The 24,051-nt window shown below is 39.3% G+C and overlaps 1 protein-coding gene across 4 annotated transcripts in view; it reads right to left on the bottom strand.

The window, feature by feature from the left end:
• Positions 1–21,431, bottom strand: part of LOC111248146 (gonadotropin-releasing hormone receptor-like) — a 51,522-nt gene extending 30,091 nt beyond the window's left edge. For 3 of the 4 annotated variants that reach the window (XR_015323892.1, XR_002672420.2, XM_022799969.2), the window contains exon 1: positions 20,549–21,431. Coding sequence is in view for 2 of the 4 variants with exons in the window: in XM_022799969.2 (XP_022655704.1) it covers positions 20,549–21,214 (666 nt within the window). In the remaining 2 variants the exon portion in view is untranslated. Of the gene's footprint in view, positions 1–12,297; positions 12,410–12,926; positions 13,081–20,548 lie in introns of those variants that run through there. The other variant, XM_022799970.2, reaches the window with a different exon arrangement.
• Positions 21,432–24,051: the final 2,620 nt, after the last annotated feature.

The raw sequence follows: 24,051 nt of genomic DNA, 5'->3' as shown, positions 1-24,051 counted from the left end.
TGACGAAGACGTGTGCATCAGAGTGGTAAGGATCGATATAGAAGGCGGCGAGTAAGAATCACTTTAGCTACAGGTGACATTAGTTTGAATATACTTTTCGATAGTCTAATCGCTGAGATCGAAATCATAAATTTTAATAAACCTGGGAAGATCAGGATTTGAGCCATACGTTTTTAAGAAGGATAAAGGACTCAGTTAGTCAGGGCAAGCTAGTAGATGTTAAAATCAAAACAAGGACCAAAGAAGAATCACACCCTAGCTATCGACGATTAAGGTAATTCTACTTAAAAGTGCTAGCGGCGATGAAATGAAATATAATTTCGTGATCATCAACTAGGAATAGAGTGTTGTTGTCTCACAATCGTAAAATCGAACGAGCTGTTAAGGGAAGAAAGGCAAGCAATGTAGAGACATATCGACCATAGATGGAACGAACTTCGTGGTAGGCGCGAAATTCTAGGCTGGTACTTGAAGGACACAAATCTGACAAAGAGCCAAGGAATTACCTCAGCAGAGCAAGCATTATGAGTAATGTGCGATTTAGAGGAACTGGTAGTACCTAAGCATTATTCCATCTATATAAAGCTTGCTCACTTGGCGGAAAGCTGCAGGGAGTACGAAAACGAAGGGTCCACATATTATAAATGTCCAAATGAGAAGCACTACTGCAGTGCCTGTGCGAAAAATGAGCATTGCTTACACGGCAACATGTACAAACGCCAGACCAATACTCCAAGGTGCACATCTACAGAAAAAAGCTGCAGCACATTTCAAGAAGGTTAGGTAACAAGAGAGCAGATGAACTTTCTGACTCAATTTTCAACAACCATTGAAACCAGTATCAGTATAACGTCCAGACTTAACAAAAGTTCTGTTCGAGGTGAGAGTTCTTGGTTGTCTGATTAACATGTTTACCTTAGTGTGATAATACACGGACAGTGGGGCAGACAGGAGATAGGATGGGTTACAACTAAGGATTTGCGGATTTCCACTATGTATCTCGAAAACTATAAGAACTGGTCAGAAGTTATTGGCTATAGAAATCCGAAGAAGAGATCGAAATTTAAACGCTCATGCCATTTCCTGCAGAAATACTTGGAATAGTCGAAATGGAAAAACCGTTAACGATTGGGTGGAGACAGATAACCCGTTTGTTCTAAATGACGGCTCAGAAACGATCAAACGGGGGTGCATCTTAAGCTATTGATCTGACGTTTGCGTCTCCAAGCATGGTTGACTGTGTGGGGGACCGGAGGTGGATAACGGGAACATGTCATTTTTTAATAAAATTCCCAGATCAAGTCAGGCGCATGCCCAAGCCAATACAAAAATTAGCAGAAAGGCAAAACTTATAGAAATCACAGAGCCAATATATAAAGTGCGTCCAATTGGGCAGGGCATTGACTAGGAGAAAGCTGAAGTTATTGCAGCACCTAGCTTGGTCAGGTCATACTTAAAAAGGAAGTTAAACCCAGTAATGATATCTAGTAAGTGTAACCGCCGGTAGGGATTCTTAACTAATGACTCATGGATAAAACATACAGAATTGTGACGCATACGATAGGTACGCAAATTCTTGACTAAAGTGGAATTTTGCTACTAAACTATTCATAAGTCAGTTTCTTTCCCTTAATGGAAAGAAAACATTTTCAAGAATCACCAATTATTGTTGAAAAAAATTAACAATAAATTGTCATTGGTCTAAAATCAGTTTAAATAGTAAGTTCAGGGAGCTCAATAGAATACTGCCACTCGTAATCAACAAAGTAGTTGTGCAAGATTTAATTTTCTTTTGGCAAAATTGGCCAATGAATTTCTGAAAGCGTGTGTTTTTCCAAAAGCATAGAACTGTAAAAAATTTCAGTTATCTCTATAAATTGGGGAACACTGTCAATTGACCGTCTGTTAAATATACTGAACAAGATCATGGAACAAATTGTAGCCAATAAGATGTTGCATGAAAATAATAGCAGATAGGTTATATCCGAAAACTAGTACGGATTCGTGAAGGCATATTTTGCAATGGATTTTGGAGACAGAGTCGAAGTGAATAGTACAAAATGGACTAGTGGGTATGGGCGCACTTGAGGCTTTTTACAGAAGAAATGCTTTCAACTCAATCCTTTATATGATCGTAACCAATAGACCGGAACGAAAGTTAATGGGACCGCAGAGTTATCATGGAAACCTTAGTTATACATACATACCCTATGGTGGGGAAACATCTTAAATGTCAATGGGTTGCCGCAAAAATCGGTCATAACTTTTTCTCTATGAAACATTGGGTATGACAGCAGTAGTTTATTTAGATCAAGCTGGTTGTCTTTTCTAATTAGTTGGCGGTAGCAATCACGAGCAGAGACAGCACAGAATTTCAGGCTTGCATAAATGATACATATGACGTAGTTAATATATCGATGAAGGGGCGCAGGGTCAAACTTGAATAGGAGATTCTAAATGGCGGGAAGAACGCGGAGCTGGGAGGCTGTACAACTTTGTGAGAAAATAATTTGGCAAAGTTATTTACGATACGCCAAGAGACGGGAAACACGTAAGATAAGTTATTAATAGAGCTATTAAAATTTGAGCAACAGGAGCAATTGCTGTTAAATATGGCCGGACCAAAAGACGAACCATGTAAGAGACTAGCTTTAGGTGACAAGTTAGTCAGGACAAAAGGAAGCCCTAACAAAGAAAAAACATTCAGCAAGCTAACAAGTAGATCTACTAGAGCAATGTTGTTCAATGATGTCGCAACAATAAGTCTACGGGCTGTATGAAACTTAGAAATTAAGGAAGAAAATACAATAAAATCTTAATAGAAGCAGATGGAACTCAGAAAGGCAACGCTAGTGGAATAACTGTATGGCTATCCGTAGCAGGCAAGGACAACTGCAATAATAAGAGGATTCATTAAAAAATACTGGTTGATCGTGCGCAGGAAAATATAGACAGCTCACGTTTTACCTATTATAGATCTACAACGACGACAAAAAAAGGCCGCTAGGCCCAAACGATCACAAAAAGCCCAATGGATAAAACTTGAAATCATGTCCAACTGTGGGGCGAATATTTTGGAAAAAGTTCAGCGCACGGAGAAGGGTATCGGATTGGAACTCGGCACCTGCGGGAGGTAGATTCCAAAAATAATGGAATCAGAAGAGAGCAGAAGACATCTCTAAAAGAAAAGGGCCTAGATCTTTCTTGAGATCGCAGCAGCGCGGCCCCCTCAGCTCCCTGTGTTTCCCGGTGTGTCTTTGGATCGAACACTTGAGCAGTTCTGGTTTTTTTGGGTTCCCAAAACGCCTTTTTATTGCGATTGACGATTTAAAGAAAATATTTTTTATGTATTTTCCTTCACACATTGTACAAATCTCTGGAGGCGAGCAGTTTTTGTGGGTAACAAGTTCGAGCTTATGTAGGAAACTGACGCTTCTGGCCGCAGCGAGTGGGCCTCGCAGGAGCCGGGTGGGGTATGCATGGTGTGTATGAGTGCTAGTAACTTCCAGAAGAAAAAAATTGCCTCATATATCAGATTTGTGTGCTGTTGCACGAAAAACGTTAATATGGTTTTATGTTACGGTGGACGCTGGCACCGTATATGGCCATTAATTTGTTCTAACGTTACAGTAAAAAAAAGATGTACTTCCGTCTTCGAAACAGGTCGTCGCTGCTGGTGGTGACACAAAAAAATTCGGTCTTCACTAAATAGGTATTCGAGGATGGGATTTTTCCTACGTTTCATGACTGATGTATTGGCTACAGGAAATCATTTGTGTTTGGTAAACCCCATCGCAAGTACCACTATCTTACTTAACTATTTATCAAACCAGCCCTCTGAGAGTATACTACCAGTCTATCATAGTATCTGCTCGCTTATGTAAGCCATATATAATAATGTATGACCTAAACCAAGTGTCCGTTTATATTCATATAGCTCCCATCGTATTTTATTCGTTGAAGTGACTAAGACTTTGTATATATGTGCCATATTCTCTTCAGTAGCTAAACTTGCATAAATAAGCAATGTGAAGACGTTAGTATTCATACCCTACTCTTGCCTAAAGCTAATTACAAATACTGCTATATTCGATTCCAAAAAAAATTCACTTGTGTCTCAAAAATATTCGTGTTTAAAGTAAAAAAAATCTTTTACGATTGGTTTTTTCTCGAACCTTACCCAAGGGCAATTGTCTAGAAGATCAATATCTTTCTTATTTATGCTAGAGCCTATAGAAAAGCATTTTGTATCTTTTCTAATACATCATATGAATGAAAATCATATGATTTTGATACATATGTATTTTTTTTCTGTCAGAGTGCCAAATTGTTGAAACGTTTTTTTGAAGCTGTATCATATATGCAGCTGCTTGAATAACTAGAATGCGACCACAATCATATAAAGGTACATCATCACAATCTACTCAAGTCAAATTTCTTAAATTATCTGAAAACGACATGGCCGAGATCTTCTTTCGAATGTTGTTCTTTTGCTTACTTATGCCTGAACCCACTTAGCACAGCGCCCATAGCTCGCCATTCGGTCTGTCTTTGGTTGCTTCCTGACCTTTAACGTCGTTTCTAGGATAACTATTTCGTTATGAATGAATATCTAATTAACAATATGTTATTTAAGGAAATAACTATATACGGGCAACCAATCCATAAGGTGACCGAGGGACTAGTGCTGCTCTCTATCATAAATAAATCTCAGTTGTCTAGAAGGATACTGTCATGTCTGATGGAAGAAATAAACAGCCACATATATCTAGATAACGGATTTTTAGAAACTTGAAATTTCTTACTTAATGATTTCTGACAAGTGCGATGTCTATTCGAACCGGCGATGAAAGTTAGGCTTTTCGGTTTCTGTACACTGTTTTGTGTTCCTTTGCATAGATCCAATTAAATGGCAATTATGACCCACTGACATCGTAAATGTACGTATATAACCGGTTAGAAACTTTATGCAATTGCGTAAAATGCTAAAAATTGTCTAATTATAATTCAATAAAACAGCGTTTATCGGTATCTTATTGGTGCATACTATTGCTTTCACTAACACAATCAATTTTTGGATTAGCATTTTATCAGCCGAAGTTGCTATACTGCAGGACTTGCGGCTGTCCTGTGGGACGATGGTCACTCCGGTGTCGTGTCAACTAAATTATTTAATCGACCTCAACTTGGACAATGGACAGCTAAACGCTGCCATTCTGACGAAAACAGAACCTTCTGAAATATGCTGAGGTCCGACTGGATCCAATTAAGACTTTCGTCCGATGGATCATGGTTCATAACAGTGGCCCAAGTGCACAGCCGTGCGTACCCTACCCAATAAAAAGCCTCTATGATTTCACTTCGAGCAATAATATTTCTCTCGCCTAGAATATAACCCCAGAGTTTCTATAGCCAACGAGTATTACTACGATAGAATAACTAATTTATGGCAATTGAAACTCTAGTATCATCAGGCTGATTATAAACCAGTAGCCGCTGGCTCAAAAAGCCGGCAGGGGTCGCTGGTTGACGGATCGCTAACGACACGCGCGCTACGATAAATGTTTTTAAATTGTGAGTACTTTTCTAGGCGAACTACGAGACAATGCTTCAGAATATCGCGGTTTAGCTTTTTTTTTTTTATATTTAGCCGCAACGCATATTTAACTGCAATATTACAAGATGACATCACATATCAAAAACAGAGAATATAAATCGATGCCGCAGAATGGCATAATACTTTTCTAACACGATATGCTCGATTGATACGAGCACTGATGTCGCTTGTATCGTATGCTGATGGGATTTGGGGCTTACTGTTGGGGTGGGCTCATAAATTATTGTTACGGTAACACATACGAGGTGTACATATTAGATGTATTACTCCAGTTGTTTGTACTGACACTATGTACTCAGTCAATGAGAGTCATATAAGAAGATACGCAAACTTGTATTGTGTCCTTCTACAATACGATAATAGATTATAGTTTATAACGGCCTGACTCAGGGGTCGCTGGATTAAGCCTCGCCGGCACCATTTACTACTCGACACATGTGATGAAATAAATAAACGATACCTTTATACACGGACAAAGACCAAGACAAACAAGGTTCTGCTGGCGTACAGGTAAGACGTGGAGTACACCTCACAAAAATACTGGTCGTTATTTGTACTAGGATTTGAAATTATGATTCGATTAAATCTCGCTTACGCGCACGGCGTAGTACTTACTGTAAATGATTATAACGGATGAGAAGATTTTTCCCTATAATACACTTATTGTTCAAAAATTGTAGCCAAGTAAATTAAATGTGACATCACAGGAGGGCCGCAGTGGCTATTTCAGAAGAGTTGTTGACGTTAAACTTCCTCAAGATGCGTAAAGATCAGCCAAATAATTCAGCATCGACCACTTTTTGGTCGCGCAGCTTTTGAAGCAAGTTCGAGCTAATACGGAGAGCTGAGTTCATTAGTTCTGTGTGGTATGTGGTAAAGTTAAAAAGTTTCGCTTTGAAGTTTTCACGGCGACAGTCATTGACTTTACAACTTCATTGTCTCACGCAACAGATATTTATCAGGCTGCCAGTGGCAAACGATCCTGCAGTTTAACCGAGAAGATATTCAGAAGAAGCATACATTTTTACGCATCTGTGTTTTAACTGGTTATTATATTTGGATAACCACAATGGCGAACTTCCGTGTTTGATGTTTATAAGATCTATGTAAGCAACGTGAATATGGCAAACACCTGCAATGTGTGTCAGTAAATAGCATTATATTCGTACATATTAATGCAAATAACAACGCCTGCTCTAACGAACTGCGATTTATTTACATTCATCTAGTAACTATGATATTACTGTTCACAGCGCGCATCGTTATATATAAAGTTTTATACAAACGTTTTTTTGACTATGTCTAAATCGGAACACCCTTCTGCAGTTCTAAGTGGATACCAACGATAGCTGTTTGAGGCACTGGAGAAACGTTCATAAAATTGATTAATTACCCACAGAACTGAGCTTGGCCCCGTGGCCACGTAGTCTCTGTACATAATGTCCCTGTAACCGCAATGAATAGAACCTCTCCTCTCAAAGATAACGTCCCATCGTTCTCTACATGGCCTCTAACGATCGAATAATGTCTTAATCATCATTTTCATACTGTAGGTGTCATTCCTGCTTGCACCTCTAGTGTACCTGGCCCACACCTGCAGGTAGGACTACTATGTAACTAGCGCCTTCGGAGCTTGCAGATTCCAGAAAGAAGAAATATAAGTCGACCGATTTGTGACTTATACACGAACGTTTCACTGTGGAAACGTTTCGTTGCGAGAAAAAGCCGAACTGAAAATGGCTTTTGCGCACAGGTCTGAATAGGTGAGAGTTATTTTTTTAAGACTCCGGCAGTTCCGACGAGGAAAGTACCTTACGCGAGTCCTTCGTCCCCACCAGAAGCTTAGCGCAATTAGATGCCCTACAGAGAAATGTACAGGAAACAGGCTTTGATGTGATTGGTGCTATTGACGTAGAGTAAATCTGAAACGGTTTTGTATGAGTTGAATTTTCGCTTGTAAATAAGATTCAACCTGTCGAACGCAGTGTACCCACTAACACTAATCACGTATTGATGAGGAACATTAATTTCGAAATAATGCTGACCTAGGGAGGCGCTCAACGAGAACAGTATAAATATTTACCTCGTAATGTATGAGTGCATCTATAACTTCTACCCCATTCCACGAAATGATTTATTAACTTTTACTAATTTGTTTTTCTCAAACAAGAACATAGGAACAGATAGACCTAGTTCTGATTCGATTTGCATGACAAGCCACGTAAGTTCGTGAGCGAAACTTGGTTTAATGGCTTTCCACGCTTTGGTAGCGAGAGAGGAGTCGAGCATCTAAGTTTGACTCGGAACTGTGGCTTGATGGACACACCCGGTAAAAAATTGCGCGGAGCAGCCAGCCTTTCCATTACCACCATCAGTCTCCAGATGCAAAATGGTTTTTGTTGGTGTACATGCTACGCCTTTACGAGCGCCGTTCACTTTTGTGCCGTAAGCCCTTTTATGGGGGAAACAAATCCAGTCTTCGAGCGCTTAGTTTCCGTAGATGTGGCGACTTTTGCCTTCCTTTGCGAATAGTTTAAAGAAAGACAACTCGGTAATGATACACAGCCGCATTACATAGTACAAGTGCCACTTTGAACTTCCTTATAATGTTATTTCAGTTTTAATAAAAAAATCATCAGGGAATAATTATATATCCAGCGTAGAGTTTATAATGAAATTTTTGGTTCTTTTTTCATCTCTTCCCTGCTTTACTGTCGTCTTTTTAAAACTCGGTTGAATTCTCTCGGCAAAGTCGACCCGACTGGACTGTAATATTTACACTTTATCGACGACTAGTGACATAGCTAGGTTATTCTTCATAGTTATCATTATCACGTGCCAAGACACCCAAGTTATTCAATAGGATCGGGAACCTAATACGTGTGAACGGTGTCAGCGCCTTGCGTTGAAGGCTAATATCAAATCAATTGGAAGCAGACATAAAACCGCTACTACATGCCTTCACTGACTTATATAGTAACAATCAGAAGACATAAACCCACGGACAATGTGGTACATTTAATCTTGGCATACACTTACTCTACAGTTAACTAGCTCCTCATGACCCTCATCGTCAGATAAATTAAAAGACTGTCTCTGATGAAATAAAAAGACATGTAGCTGTCCTACTGTTTATATACAACCACCTTCGCTGTACTAAATTGTTGTTATTTCGATGAAAGTATTTCCCGACATCTGTTAACATGCTATGGTTATTCTTAAATTTCTAGGAAAATTTCGGCAACAAATAATTTTGAACCCACTGTACAATTTAACCTCTTTGATATCTAGGGGCCATTTTTTGCTCATATAGCTTTCGATTGAATTGACATAACTGTCGTTTACTGCACAGTATAACCGAAGGGATGCAGCGCCGCGCCACTCTAATGACAGGTTCCCTATAGCCGCTAAAATAAGCGCTAAACAGATTCTGGCGACATATTCGAGGAATTAAAATGTGGCTTCATAGAGGACCTCGAGCGTTGGTTTTTATTCAATAAAAATACATATGTTTTCTAGTCATATAAATTTGTTAGCTGATACATCTCGTGTGTCTGTTTAATGGGCTAGTTCCGTAAGTTTTTTGTCGATTATACGAGGGCACAGGCGGTACTTTAATGGTTAATCATTTGGTACTAGGATTTTCTGTTTTACACAAACATCTAGATTTCTAGCAAAAACTAGATTTTCATAAAGCCCTTCATACGAAGAACAACCAAGGGCCTGCATTAAGCATGGGCGTGCATATCTATTTTATTCTGTGGGAAAATGCCAAAACGGCATAATCTCGCAGAAAATTACATTTAAAAACCACGGATGACTGCCAAGTCCCCAACAATCCGTTAGTAAATGGAATAATGTTATCTACTGAGTATCGCTAGAAACTAGCAATAAAACTAATTTGTGCAGATGATTTCGGCTAGAAACAATAGGATAACCCATTTATGTCGCTAACTTAACTGCTCTTGTAGCGCTATTTTTTTTTGGCGTTCACCCATTCCCCTGGTATCATTGATTATTATTGACAAAAAAAAGTAACATAATATCATGTTAGTACCTGCTGATAAAGCAAGTTTTCATGGTCAAGGATAGGTCTATCCAGACAACAGCACCAAGAACAATAAACCTCGCAGATGAAGGTGAACTGTCAAACCGCTAGGATTCTGCCACGTAGAAATTAACTGATACTCATACGAGTCTTTGACTATCTTCGATTAGAATCTTTCGAGGCGTCCAAGTTGAGTTCACAGCTAACGCTTCCGGCCTTGCTTAGAAGTAGGCTTTACAGGGGAAGTCGAACATGACGTTAGATGGAGCGAGTTCCTTTCCTAGCTTATAGTTTGTCGACGTGCGTGACAGAGTCACTGTCAAAGAAGCCTTCGAAAATGGATAGCGGACCCAGCTTTCAGCTCTGAAGTCTTAGCCATGCTGTTGTCTTTAAGCTAAGTTGAAGACAACTGAATAGGATTTGCAGGGTTAATTTTCTCCTTAGGGAGGATATTATCAAAATTCGTGTTCACTCTCGGCACGGCAGAAGACAAATCTGGTAAATCTTGGTCCAGGTAAAAGAGACCGTCTCTGTATATTTTGTGTCTTTCGAAAACTAAAAATAGGGCGCCCAAAATTATTTGCAGTTGTAAATTGAACATCGTTAAGCTGTAGCGGCGAAATACACTCAAGAGTTTATTTATCAAGCCAATTGTCAAAAAAACGTATCCTGAGCGTCTTCATTGTCAGCTTCCATTAGGAGTAGAACAACTGACAACTGGCCCGAAAGGGTTGACAAGAGGTCGCGCGTGTACAAAGGAGCTCGAAAATTCTTTAAATTATCATAGACATGTTTTTAGTATAGTTCAGTTGGCTCTCCTTTGGTAAAAGGTACATGAACACGATAAGAAACAACGGCTATTAAGATTAGGAATTTTAGGATGGAAACACGGGAAAAAGAGGCTCAAAGGCAGTTGTCGCCGTTTCCCCGACGGTTTCAGATCATTTTTCACAAAACGCTCGCTATGAAAAGCTGTCTTTTTTTTTTTGATAATATTTTGCGATGTAGCGACGTGATCTGAGTGTGATAGATAAACAGATTGGTTGTTACGACGAGAGCAATGGTAGAGAAAAAGTAATGTATAGAAAGAAAGCGAAGTAGCTATATTATCTGGGTATAAGAGTCCTTGTAAGAAGACCATGATTAACGGCCGAAGGGCGTAAAGTTCCATATAACGAACAACGGTTCTATGTCCCATTGTATTTACAGTGATCGCTTGAGAGAGTAGGCAGCATAGATGATTTTTCTTTGATCACCTTTAAAGGAATGATATGCCCTAAGACAAATTATTCTAACAACAATGATTCTTTTCCCCCGTTAAGGTCGGACCGAAATAAATAAAGTTCCCTATAGTTCTTCTTTAAAGAAGCTATTGACCATGGATACAATCGTGCTGTGAAGAAGTCTTTGAGGCTAAATATATTATGCAAAGCGGTTCCAGATTTTGCGATATATGACATTTTGTATGAACTAATGATGCACCGATAATAGATTTAAGCGGTGTGCTAACGTCCACGTAACAAGATACAAACGTCCAATAAATTTAAATAGCATAGGTGAGTGACAGGTATCGCTGTTACGGGAGGGTCCAACTTGGTACTTTACTCTTTATTTATAGAACGGAAACAATGGCCCTAAATAATATTCACGGATATACGTTATTCTATATTGGATTGCGCAAGTTGAATTTAATCGTTCACTGTGACTTACTACAATATGCTAGAACCTAATTAGGGAGTGCGCACGGTACAAAAAGACCTTTAGCCAAACTTTAACCCAGTTTCTCACTCGATGCTGACTCGTCGTCCATTAAAGACGGACAGAGCTTATTATTGCTAATCAATTGCACTGATAGGAAGCCGTTTGTGTGCCAAATGGCTTTTTGGATGAGCGAGTGTGGGCTGGAAACGTTATTCTGCGATATCGGGCCGTTGTATATCTATCCTAACCCGGTGACAAGTGACAGCTATTTCTTTTGCTATCCTGATCTATTTAAGGCGGGTGGATTCTGTTCCGGGGCACGGCAGCTCGTAAACTCTAGCCAACACAGTAGATTTTTTGTTTCTATTACCTAATACCTGCCTTTTATTACAACACCGCCATATAAATGTTGCTAATTTATATTTTTATATCCTATTCGACTTGACAAATTTGAATAGTTGGTGAGTTTTTCTGTACGATACCTGCCGTTGGAAGGTGTCATCGAACAGCTTGTCTGTTCCGTGTCTTGCTTTGCTAAATTATACGCTCGAGTGATGCTTTGGTCTGGAAATGTACGTATTATATCCTATGCAAATGGACAAGACGTAATCTTGGGATGTATCTAATCAAATTGGAATCAACAGGTCTACGATGATATCTCTGTGGCTGCATTTAGAGATTATGGGTACATATCTTAAATGAAGCAATTTTGTCTTTAATTTTAGTTTAGTTGATGCATTAAACTCATCTTCGGTGCAGCTAGTTTAATGAACACTGCTATACTGTGGTGTGTATTTTTATACATCAGATATTTGATTTGAGAGCATAATTTCCAGCACAGTGCCTCTAGCGTCAACTGTTTTTAAAATGGCTGAGTCAGATCGATAAGCTAAAGATATGATCTTCATTAATGGACCGTCAGTGGACGTACCGCCGTGATGAAACGTCGCGCCTGTACCGTGATCAGTCTTTGCTGTGCATCCGACTCAGGCCCACGAATGATCCCGTAGAAATTGCTGATCTGCATATCGGTGACGTACATTCTTCAAAAATGATGTGGTAAGTTGTAGTAGAGGCCAAATCAGTTTATTGCTAACGTCTCACTTTTACTGGCAAACAACTCGCAAAAACTTTTCCCTATATCAGCAGCCTATCGCATCGTAGTATCGTCACTATCATTTCGTATATAATGTACCAAGGACGCCTATTAAATGTGTTGTCGGTGTGTAATATACGTTACTTCACTTCACAGAATAAGCACGACATGTACGTCTTACGCAGGGAAATATATTTTTGCATAAGGCTGAAACTATTCATTGCCAATAATCCTGCGCGTGAGCTCTTGCTTGGGCTCTCTACAAGCGCGCAAGCTTGTAGAGAGGAAGGACCACTTCAAACAGAGTTCTAGCAGGGATGATGCCATGGTGAGTTTGCCATTCGACTGCGTTGCATCTAAAAACGTTTCTAACGTCTAAAAATTTATTTACAAAATGCGATAGCTGAGATAACATTCTATCCTATACGCCTTTCAGTTTCAGAATCATTCTCAACTATACTCACCTCCAAATATATTCAATATGACCATTCAGCTTTGTTCTTTCTGCAACTTGCCGTCATCGAGCGCTGCGGTCCATGCGCGTAGATGGAGACAGCTAAAAAGCGCGTCCGAAATTAGCCCGCCCATATTCGATTCGAGCTAAAATGAAAACCTGTCTGCACCTAACGCCAGGACAAACCAGAAACACTGGCTGGCGTAGGCGATCCGCGATAGTTCGATGGGCTGATTAGCGTATTGATTCTGTTTTCTACAGTGTTGACGCGTAGCATGAAGACGACAATCGCGAGGACTAACAGTAAACAATAACATTTCTGAACCCCCATAATATATAGCCCACAAAATGATGATGTGCTATCTAGCGTCTTCGTGAATCCAAGAAATGAAATTATGAACGAACATTCACTGAATTCTGTGTCTGTTGTCGGTTTCCAACAATCGAGCAAAATTAAGGTTTAAAATATATATAATAGACATTTTTATTGCCCGTTTAGAAGGCTTGGCAAAATGGCAGAACAACTTGGTGAGATAACTGTGATAAGCACTGAACGAAACTAAATATTGCCTTTTAATTGTTCTGCACTATTCGTCAAAAAAAAAAATGTTACGACTTAAAAGCGTTAAGGTTTGGAAAGAAAGAGCGAGCATATTTATGGTAACTTCTTCGACCATCTTCCCAAATAGTTTTCATTACTCTAACTTCAATTGAGCCGATAAAAGCTATGCATAAGCTGAAAACAGAAATAATTGGATAATATCTAATAGAATTTTGGTTTATACATGCGCAACAAATTAAGACAACCATCTTTTCCTATATGCAGCTATAATACTTCCACAAAATCCTTGCTTCCTTATGCTTGACTAATATCGGGCATTGTTTATTCTTTGAAACGGAATGCTCTGTTTTATTGAATACGTTTCGAAGACCAAATATTTACGTAAAACGATAATACTCAAGTTTGTATTTATCTGCATATATAATTCAAAGTAAATTGTTGAAAAAACGTCATTGACAACCAGCCTCTGGGTAAAAGATCGCTGGAAAACAAGATTGTATTTACTACGCTATGTCGAAATGAGCTTGTTATACCTATGTGTTTCTGCAGACAGTCAGCACCGCTATGTTCGAAGCGTTCGAGAACTTAAGGAGCTGACTTAAGTCGTTTTCCTAAGTGCAATGGAATTATTTACTGTTATTAGATACGGCGTTTAGTTAGAAGCAATCAAATAGCGCTTATGTGTCGTTTAATCAAGTTAAAATACATACCAACAGTACAAGTTTGAAGACCAAAAGTTACCACAAGGTAAATGAATCGACTACTCAATGAGATGTATTTGTTCTTAATGTCAGCAAGTCGTCAGAACCTACATTAAGCATTATTGCCCTTTTCCCTTTGCTCTAAACTGAACGAGTCAATCGATTCAAGTCTGAGTTGGTATAAGATTGTTTACTTTTACTCTTCTTTTTCTCGAAAAGCTAGGTAAAGAACAAACGACGAAAGGTCATGTCTGGGTCACCGCAAGCAGATCGCTATACGAGCTATGGGATTTTAAGGAACATGTGAAAGAAATCTGCAGCTGTAAGCACAGACCGGGCGTTGTCAAGTGACCGTACTATCCGGTCCGCATTTCTGCATTTTACCGGTCGTATATTCGTCGACAGCATCGAATACTCCATACAAATACTTAGGTTTTATTTTATTCTGGGCACTATTATAGTACACTTCTGTGGTATCTTACTCGCTATTTAGTTTTACTATTTAATAAAAAAAAATCGCGTTTTTATCGCATCCGGCGTTATAGTTCTAGCATTCACATAACATTCGATGCAGATAGTCTCAGCCATAGCGGTTCGGGATAGATCCCGATTCTTGTGAGCCTGATAAAGGCGAACTGATCGAAGTACAACGACTGATCTTACGGTAAATTATACACTTATTTTAGTTACTCCTTTATCTAATAGGCAAACGCTAGAGTCGGCATACAGAGTGTGCATTTATAATGCATAATCTTTACTCTCGGAAGATTTCTCGGCTTTAGATTGTCTAGATCGTACGAATATAAGCTCAAGTCAATGATAACGCGAGTCGTTCGATGCGATAAAATGTTTGTTCAAAGTATTACTCTTGAAACAGCGAGACAGAGTACGTGTTCTCCAGCGAGGCCTAGGAACTGATAGTTTATACCTCGTAATTAACTTGACGGTGTTTTATGTTATGTAACGAGTTCCTACATCCGAGGCTAGAGAGTTGCAGCCTACGTTTGTTGAGGTTATCGAAGACGATCCACGTAAGCGATATTTGATTTCAATCTAAATATTTTGAAAGGGCATACTGATTATTACACAAGGGAACGTGTGGAACTTACGGAAGTATGATATTATCTCGAAAGTTTGTTTCGCTGCTTCTTCTTACTGTGACTAGAACAAAATAACAATCTATTGATAGCGTAGCCCGTTATCGTCGGCAATGTAGCGAAAGGATAAAGTTGCTACATTTAACTTCCTCAAGTGTCTACATCACGAAATATTTCTATGAAAATATCAGCGCTGGAAATTGGCCCTACTCGGCTGAAGTCAGCACGCAAACATGGAACGCAATCTAAAATTACAGCTGGAAAAAGACGCTATTTTTTTTACACATGTTTTCTTTTCGAATCTGATCCGTAATGATTGCGTTGAAGATTCTCATTGCTAGCACTATATCGATCTTCTACATCGTGGTCAACATGAAAGCAATGATAAGTAGAGATGGTGCAGATGGTTAACATTATAGCTTAATGAACCGCGTTTCTCTATACAGGACGATAAAATGGTATATACCTATCTGACACGTATATTGTGTATTTTCGTCTCGGTACTAATCGAAGAACACGCCCGAAGTATATTTCAAATCGGATTTTTATGTAATTATTATTGGTATTCACAAGCGTACACTGTATAGCACTGTTTCGTTGCATGGAGTTTAGGTAAAGCTTGAAAAGGTATCACAAAGCCATATGAACCATGGTACCATGTTGAAAAGCTGCTATCGCTGCTTAAGTGGAGTGTTTTCTTCATTCACTGCTAATCACACATTGCGAAGACACGTTATTCAAATATTATATCGTTGCGTTTGGTAACAGAAACCGATTTTTTACTCCATACACTTCCACCATAAATACAGTCGTTCCCTTTCGGCTGAGGGCTGACCAGCTGAAAGGTGACAAACCCAGCAGCTGGGAAAATGCACATATATTGTATTGAAGGGCAGCAAAGAAACAACTACGAAGGCCTCGAGCAAAGCTACATGAGCCTCCTATATTATGTATAGGGGAGTCACTGGAGTGATGAGCTCTCTTCCTCTCACGTCCACTTCTCAGCTGCCTACGAGATTTCCTTGGCCAGTTCTTCCGTGCATCAGCAACTCAGGTAAATCAGGACATATAATCTGAGCGATAAGGGGTGTACTGGTGACAACGATAGGCCGTCACTGATTGTCTGCCTCAGTGATCTTGGTCTGAGCTCCTTGGAACATCTGATAATCGAGGGACTTCCGCCTTGCTAGCTGTAGTTATATCTCTCGTAATCTACAGGTGTCATCTCAATCGAAGAGCTACACACTGTTGATGATTACAATTCTAAGCTTTCTGAAAATGAAGGTAACCCCCATAACCCATAACCTAGGTAATGGTTACTATGTGTCTTATTTTAAGCTAAAGTGTCTTGTCCTCTACGGGGTACAACGAGTCATCTCAGCTTTATTACATATGCAAACGAACACATGCTTAAAAACATCATCTCTGTTATTGATTATATTACTTTATATTAGATAACCAGTTCCGTTGCTGATTACTGTGCGCGCCATCTTTGTCAGCGTTCAAGCCTCAGAGAGTTTCGTGAAGTATGTTACCTGGACCAAAAGCAGCTCACATTTACCGAATCAAGTAACAGACCGGATGGCTATCGTTGCGCGTGGCCCAATACATTCACATCATAGTGACTCAATCAAAACGAGCTAGATTTATTCTACGAAATAGTGTGATCGTTCGTCCAATTCAAAAGGTACGGATCGTGCGCAATTTTCGGTATACGGCTAAGTCGAATCATTGCATTGGACATCTGCTGGCACAACCTTTCTATATACCGGCATTCCTACAAACCGGCAAATTAATTTTTCTGGTGAGGTCAAAAAATAATTTAACCTGCTTCAGATTTAAACCAATTTCTAGAAACACTGTATTTCATATGGAATATTCTTATCCTTATCAGTTTTGTCACGTTGAAACATTTGGTAAAGCCATCTTTCAGTGCTAAGCATCATGGAAGCACTTTATACTATTACTCAGCATTTATTAAGTTTTTTACAATTCTAAACCGGAAACTACATTAAAATCGTCGAGGCAAATGTTTCGTAAGCGGCGTAATTCTGCATGAGAGCATATAGATTACATATCAATCAAGAAATTTTAATACATTGCATGTTACGTCGCTTCCTCAAGGCAAATTCAGAAGCTTTTATTGGTCATCTATTTCAAAAACATGCGGTAAGTCATATATATCGGTCAGATCAATTTTAAGGAACACTAAAATATGGAATATTGCGGTTCCTTATGTTGTACCTCAAGTTCTGCTTAAACGTGAGCCAATGATTCCTGTTTCGCTGGTGCTCCCCGTGCACTCTCTCTGTAGCAGCGCTAGTTTTTTAGAAATTAACAGAATAAACTGACTGACGGAAATTAACTAGCTTACCAAGTTTATTTAAGCTTTTTATCAGTTTATTGCCGTAGTTTAAATTGTATTTGTTGCCGAAATCCCTGCTACTGAACTTAGCTAATGTGGAACAAAAACAAAAACAAAAAAATGGTACATGGAGATATCATAATGATAAAACATTAATATACGCATTGTTCTGTGTTATTTGTGTCGGAAAGCTTCTACTGTTAAGATTAAACGGTAGACATTCAACGCGAGTAATGTAAAGACAGTTTAAAAGCACTACATTAAAATTTCTAACGGGAATTGCAGGGTTAAATAAGCTGGGGCTATTTTTTATTTCTATTTTTTAACTTCCACTGACCTTTTAGGTGATGGCGCACTTTTTAGGATAGATGTAAAACTCTTTCGGAGCATGCGCAAATCTGAAAATATTAAGATTTATGCCAAATCACATCTCTCGGGTTGTTTACCTTCACGGCAACTCAGCGGTACTCCGAAATTCCGTACCGGTCAGTCACGAAAAATTGTGGAGGATCACTGAATCATCGAACATGGAACAGGTTCGTTTTATAACTGCTCATGCCAGCCTTTCACTTGCAACTAATAAGCTTCACACTGTAATAGGTAACGATCCATTATATGGTTCACTGTCCTAATGTTACGCCTAAGGTTACGCAGACTACACAGGTAAAACTGAAAAGAATAGGAAAGGATTAACATACATAGAATGTGCCAAAAAGACACAACCCATACATAGGGGAAGTCATCGAGAAGGAATATGGTCGGAACGCTTAAGCGGGTAAGGAACGCTTAAACCTAACGAATTTTTGCCCGTCATAGCTTCGTGGTACTAGCTTTTATTCATCAAAATAAAAAGTGCAGGATGGCTATCCTTTCTCTATAGCAAATAGAGCCTTTTGTTCCTTCTAAAAAAACTTCAGGCGGTTGCGCAGTATTCCGAAGTGACACGTTGTAAACTCACACGCAGAATAGATTATAGATGTTTTTCAAAGAAAAAAATATAAACCTTCATAAACCTAAAATTTGATCTTCTTAGGTATTTTACGGTTTATGTTATTACGTTCTATAATTATACGAAACCTATTTGTTCAAGTAAACTATGGGAACTCCGTAGATATTGCTTCTTCATGTTATACAACTAATTGCTTGAGAAACCCTTGAGTCTAAGCGGGTTCCTGGTATGTGGTAATCCGATGATGATGATGATTTCGGTTAATATTTCTCTTATATTAATATTAAAGAAAAATACGCTTAATAAACAATAGTTCATTGGAAATAATGTTCAAATCTGCCAAAGAGAATATGAAACTCTCGAGGAGAAATACTGCGGCATTTTAGTTTATGTTACCAAATACATTACAAAATGTATTTGTCCACAGGCGTGTGTGAGGCCCCTAGCGTTTATGAACCGAATAAACATTTGTTATTTAAGATCTGTGCAGTTCGCCCAGCGATAATAGAGGCTCGAAGCTGAGGATAGCCATGTTCGTTTGGTGCAATAAATTTTCTTGCATTTTTTCTGGTGTTCTTGTAATTAATTACAAACAATTATCATGCCATTTCTATGAATCATAACTTATTGAAAAAACTTTGCGCTACACTCATTCAGGAATAGTGGTCAATCTCGTTTCGGGAAAGCAGGAAACCGATCGGGCGTTAAAGTAAATACGGAAGCTTCCGCAGGAGAAACAAAAACTTAGAGGATAATGTAACGAATCAAATGTATTGAGCGAAATCCATTAGTAACTTTGGACAAACCAAATAGAATACGTGAACTCGAGCGGTTTGCCACTTTCAAATCAACTCATAATATAGAACTTTCATAGCCATGCGATCAACCTTATACATAGGTTTATACACTTAAACCTTATACACACTTACCTACAGGCATATTTGATGAATTTACTTTTTTTTTTTGGAAAAGCCTATCCGCCTGCAGATTATACACTTCTAGTTAACTTCTTTCAGAAATCATCTGGATGAGCTACTCCTTGAGCCATCATTAACATGCGTGTGTGCCATATCCCTGGCTGGAAAACAATCCAATCGCTCGCCAATTCAAACTCTGCCAATGACATATACTACACGACAACTGTCATTGAACAGAAAAAAATAATAATATTTGTAAATATTTGTTTTGCCGCAGAACGATCTGTGTTCCGCAGCATATTGAGATCACATCTGTTTGGAGAATGGTGCCCATATAAGGAACGTACTCATTGCAATCAACTTCTCGTCAAAGAGGTGGGGTAGTGATGAGCTTACGACATCCTTACTTCGGCCGTTGCAACTTCGAAACCCATGTAACTTCGAAAAACGAGTTACACAATACAGGAAAATACACTTTAATAATCTAAGCAAGGTTAACTTGTTCTTCTATTACTAACCTACTTGCGCTAATATAGCTTGCTGATAGCCGAAACGTTGATGAGGTGTTTGACTTGGAACACTGATCAGGTCTGACAATTGCCGCCACATTTTCCTAATGCGCTCATACCTGAGCTTACCCCGACTTGATGTTGAAAGCCCCTAGCAAATTAGACGAACAGGCTGATAGCTACGATCGGTATTAAGCTAACGCTAGAGCAATGACTCCTCAGCAAAAATCAACCATTGGCCAAACGCTTATGGTTTTTACTAGAAACGATATCGAGTGCACATAGAGGTACATTTACGTTCACGCATTTATCACTGATATCACTACAATTACCCTAACAAATATATGACAAATATGATCTTGGTCTCCGGGACCACGAAGATGCAAGGCTCTCCTTAATTGATACTTTTACGTCCGTTTATCGACTGAAATCGATGCACCGAGACTCTGTTAGGTTCCTGAACGCTCTATATAGGCCATATTATTGTTGTACTGAAAAGAAAGCTTGTTGAGCCTTTGTGTTTAGAACCCACCTGTGGAACGGAGAGTAATGCAGCGACGATCCAGGCAGAAATAATTGCCCTTCTAATAGTCACAATATTTGTGTCTTTACGTAGGGGATATCGAACAATGAGCAGCTGGTCCAGTGCAAGCACGATAAGAATGAACGTCGAAAGGTAGAGCGAGAACAATTGAGCGTACTTGAGAGTTTTGCACGTATAGACATCTGCCATCCATTCAATCGTATACGTCCAACATGCCTCAGCAACTATGCAGAATAACGTGACAAGCAGGTCTGCTACTGCCATATGCGCCAATAATGTGTACAGGCTTGAGTTGTGAGAAGATATCCTTCTCTGACGCATGCGAAATATTGAAGCCAATGCCATCACATTGGCGATGAGCGATATGCTACCGATCGCCCCCAGAACAGCAACCCGTACCAACACGGATGGCGTCATCTGGGGCGGTTCGCCCAATAGAGGCACGGTATCGATGGCTGTCCCGCTACCATCGGCCCGCGCTGATGAGGTTTCGTTGATTACACTAAAGCAGAGCGGAACCGTGGTCTGTATTAAAGCATCATCGCAATTTATACTTTCAAAGGAAGCGGCATCTCGAGGATTTGGGGTGACTCGGATTGGCAGAGTGATCGACCGGTCTGTTACGTCTCCAAATGGTAGAATGTGTTGCACCATAATGAACTACTTTTCGTCGTATTCTCTGAACTAAATGAATCGAAAATTCACTGCATTAACGCCAATCGATCTGAAAAAGCTACGTGCGATGATAAGGCAGCCCGAATATTGTGTCCGACGATGCACCACTGTCGAAGGAGTCTCACGCATATCCATTTTGAAAGTGTTTTGATACTTTTCAAATAAATTATTTTTTGCAATATCCGTTTTGTACTGAAGTCGGTAGCCGTTTGCCCCCAGACAATACGAGCCGTAAGTTAGCCCTGAGAAAGGACTTCTTTCCCTCTCCAACGGTCTCTCTCCAATAAGGGAAGGACCCAGGTTCTGTCGCTCAAATATACGATCGTACATATCATCTGAGCTCTCGCCAGGTTTGTGGTCTATCCTGACCTGTGCCAAAGAAAAGGAATAAGGTCGGTGTTTCTATTCTAAACGACTGTCTTATTAGGGCTGCTTGTTTTTAGACTAGTCACAGATAGCCGTAACAAATTTCGTTCAACGAGAGTTTTATCACCTATTGAATATCGATAAGGTTCAATGAACTTGAAATTTGTTGCATTTCATGTTAGCAAGTTACTTCCTTATCTTCTTTCCAGCTCTCAAATAACGTCCTCGCTTGCTGATCTCTGAGTTGATTCCGTCCGCATATGAACTTAAATCGGATTAAAAGGCTATATTCGTCGTCGAAAATTTTTCTGGGGTAAACAACTTGCAATGAAGACATGTCGGGGTCATTTATAGTAACGTATTTTATAAGCGACATCTATTCGATCACGCCATATCTCTTTATTATGGTTAAAGGTCAAATTTGTTGTGTTAGGCAAAGTTGGTTTTAAAAAGGCATTCTTAAATATTTCCGGGAAAGTTCCGGGCCCAAATCTGATGGTTTTGATAGCTGACGTTTTCTCGTTCGGCCGGACCATCCGATACCAAATCATAAGAAGCACTAGAGCCATTTGCAATGCAGTGTGGACGTATGTTAAAACGAAGAAAAAAAGAATTGGACATTTGTTGCTTCGTTCTACTTATCAACATTAGCCAATTCAATACATTCTAATCGTACAGAGAAGCTATAGCAGGAGTCGTCTAAATGCGGAATTTAAACACCTATGAAGCTACACACGTGGTGCATTTTATGCTTACTCAGTCTAATTTTTCATTGTTTTCCACTTATGTCAGACGAGATTTTCAACTTTAGTTTTTTTTTTTTGTAGTTTGACAGATTCTGGATTGCTGGTTATGAGTTCAATTTGTGTGTGCTCTAAGGGACAGAGTATTCTTGGGAAGCTTTAGGTGTATTCGTAAGTGTATAAGTAGCGATTTCCATCTGGTAGGATGATTCGATGTTGGCAAATGAATTAACAAACTTCGGGAACCGCGCAGCCGACTTGAGAACACTTTTCGATTGTAAAGGTTTCCTATGGAATTGCCTAGGCATTGATCAAAGCAATGATATGTGAGAATATTTTTTTCATCAAGAGAAGATCAGGTTATTGCTGCGCTCATGTTAAAAAATACTTGTAGAAAAAACAATAACAATATTCTGCTATAAAAACAAACCGTCGCCTTTTTCGATAGTCATTTTTTGTGGAGTATTCCTAATTTTAACTACTATAGAACTAAACGTGTTAAAGCCTATTCAGGTTACTAATGGGTTGCTAGATTCAATGCTTCTGCAGTTCTCTATAGTCATTTTCGATACTTCCAAGAATCTCTACATCAGCTATATATATATATATCCAATTAATAAGTGCCGACCCGAAGCGGTAGGGACTTGTCTTGCTTCAACCTGGTGGAACGCCATAGTAGCCCCAATGTGTGCATGTTGCAATTTCCCCCCGATGCTTTGCTTTGAGCCGGCCCGGTCGACCAAGCTATTTCAATGCTTCTCCTAACAACCGATAGTTGCCGATTCCCCAAAGCTACTTGCGTTTTCGTAGCCTCACAAAAGGGGTAATCGCCTAGTGTTCAACATCAATTTGCGGGCCGTCACTCAGTGCGCTGCCTTCATCATACTAATTACCACCTGTTTAATAGTGATATATAATTGAACTCTATCTGTGTTCAACATCAGATTTGCAAGAGGCCGGTTGACTGCAGGAACAAAAAAAGTAGACGAAACGGAATTTAATAGGACAGCTATGGTGTTTTGTTTTTGTGATACGTAAGGTTGAAACTAGGAACGTAGCTATGGTGCTATATTATCAAGCTACTCTTATAGTAAAGGAAGAGTGCAAGCTAAAGTAAGAAGACGGACATGTAGACAGAAAAAGTGTCACCCACACAGTGACGCTCCAGTTACTAAGCCCAGCTTTCATTGTATCGTTTCCTCCAACATCAGCTAGCTTCGGCCAGTTACCATATGGGCTCTCGCATAGCATTTCGTATGGTAATATAGGTACGTAAATGCGTGTGTCTCACGGGGATGATAGCCAGGCCGTGTAATAGTAGCACCTAAGGCGCGTAACGACGTCTTCGGTTGCGCCTCTTCTAGGTATATCATCTAGTCAGCGGAAACCAACTCAGCGGCCGGTACCTTCCGCGCAGAGTGTGAGTAGGGCGACAATTATAAATACTATGTACCCAGCTTATTTTAAGCACTGCAATATAATATTATAATTATATGAGAGTAATAAGCAGCGTACATTGAAACAGCGTTTAGATTTGGTAATATATTGTTGAAATCTTTTTCAATATAAGCGTAAACCGAAACCCATAATGCTTGTATCGCAGATTAAGCAATTTGTATTCGAACTGTTTGCTCAAACGTGGTTTTTCGATATTAACAGGTAATGCAAGCTCTTTTTGCTAAAATGTTTTTTTTTTTCATCTTTTAT

The sequence above is a fragment of the Varroa destructor genome, unplaced genomic scaffold (genome assembly GCF_002443255.2).
Source record: "Varroa destructor unplaced genomic scaffold, Vdes_3.0 BEIS01000003.1, whole genome shotgun sequence".
Taxonomy (NCBI): Eukaryota; Metazoa; Arthropoda; class Arachnida; order Mesostigmata; family Varroidae; genus Varroa; species Varroa destructor.
Note: the sequence above shows the minus strand (reverse complement) of the source record. Positions and strands in the feature narration are given on the sequence as shown.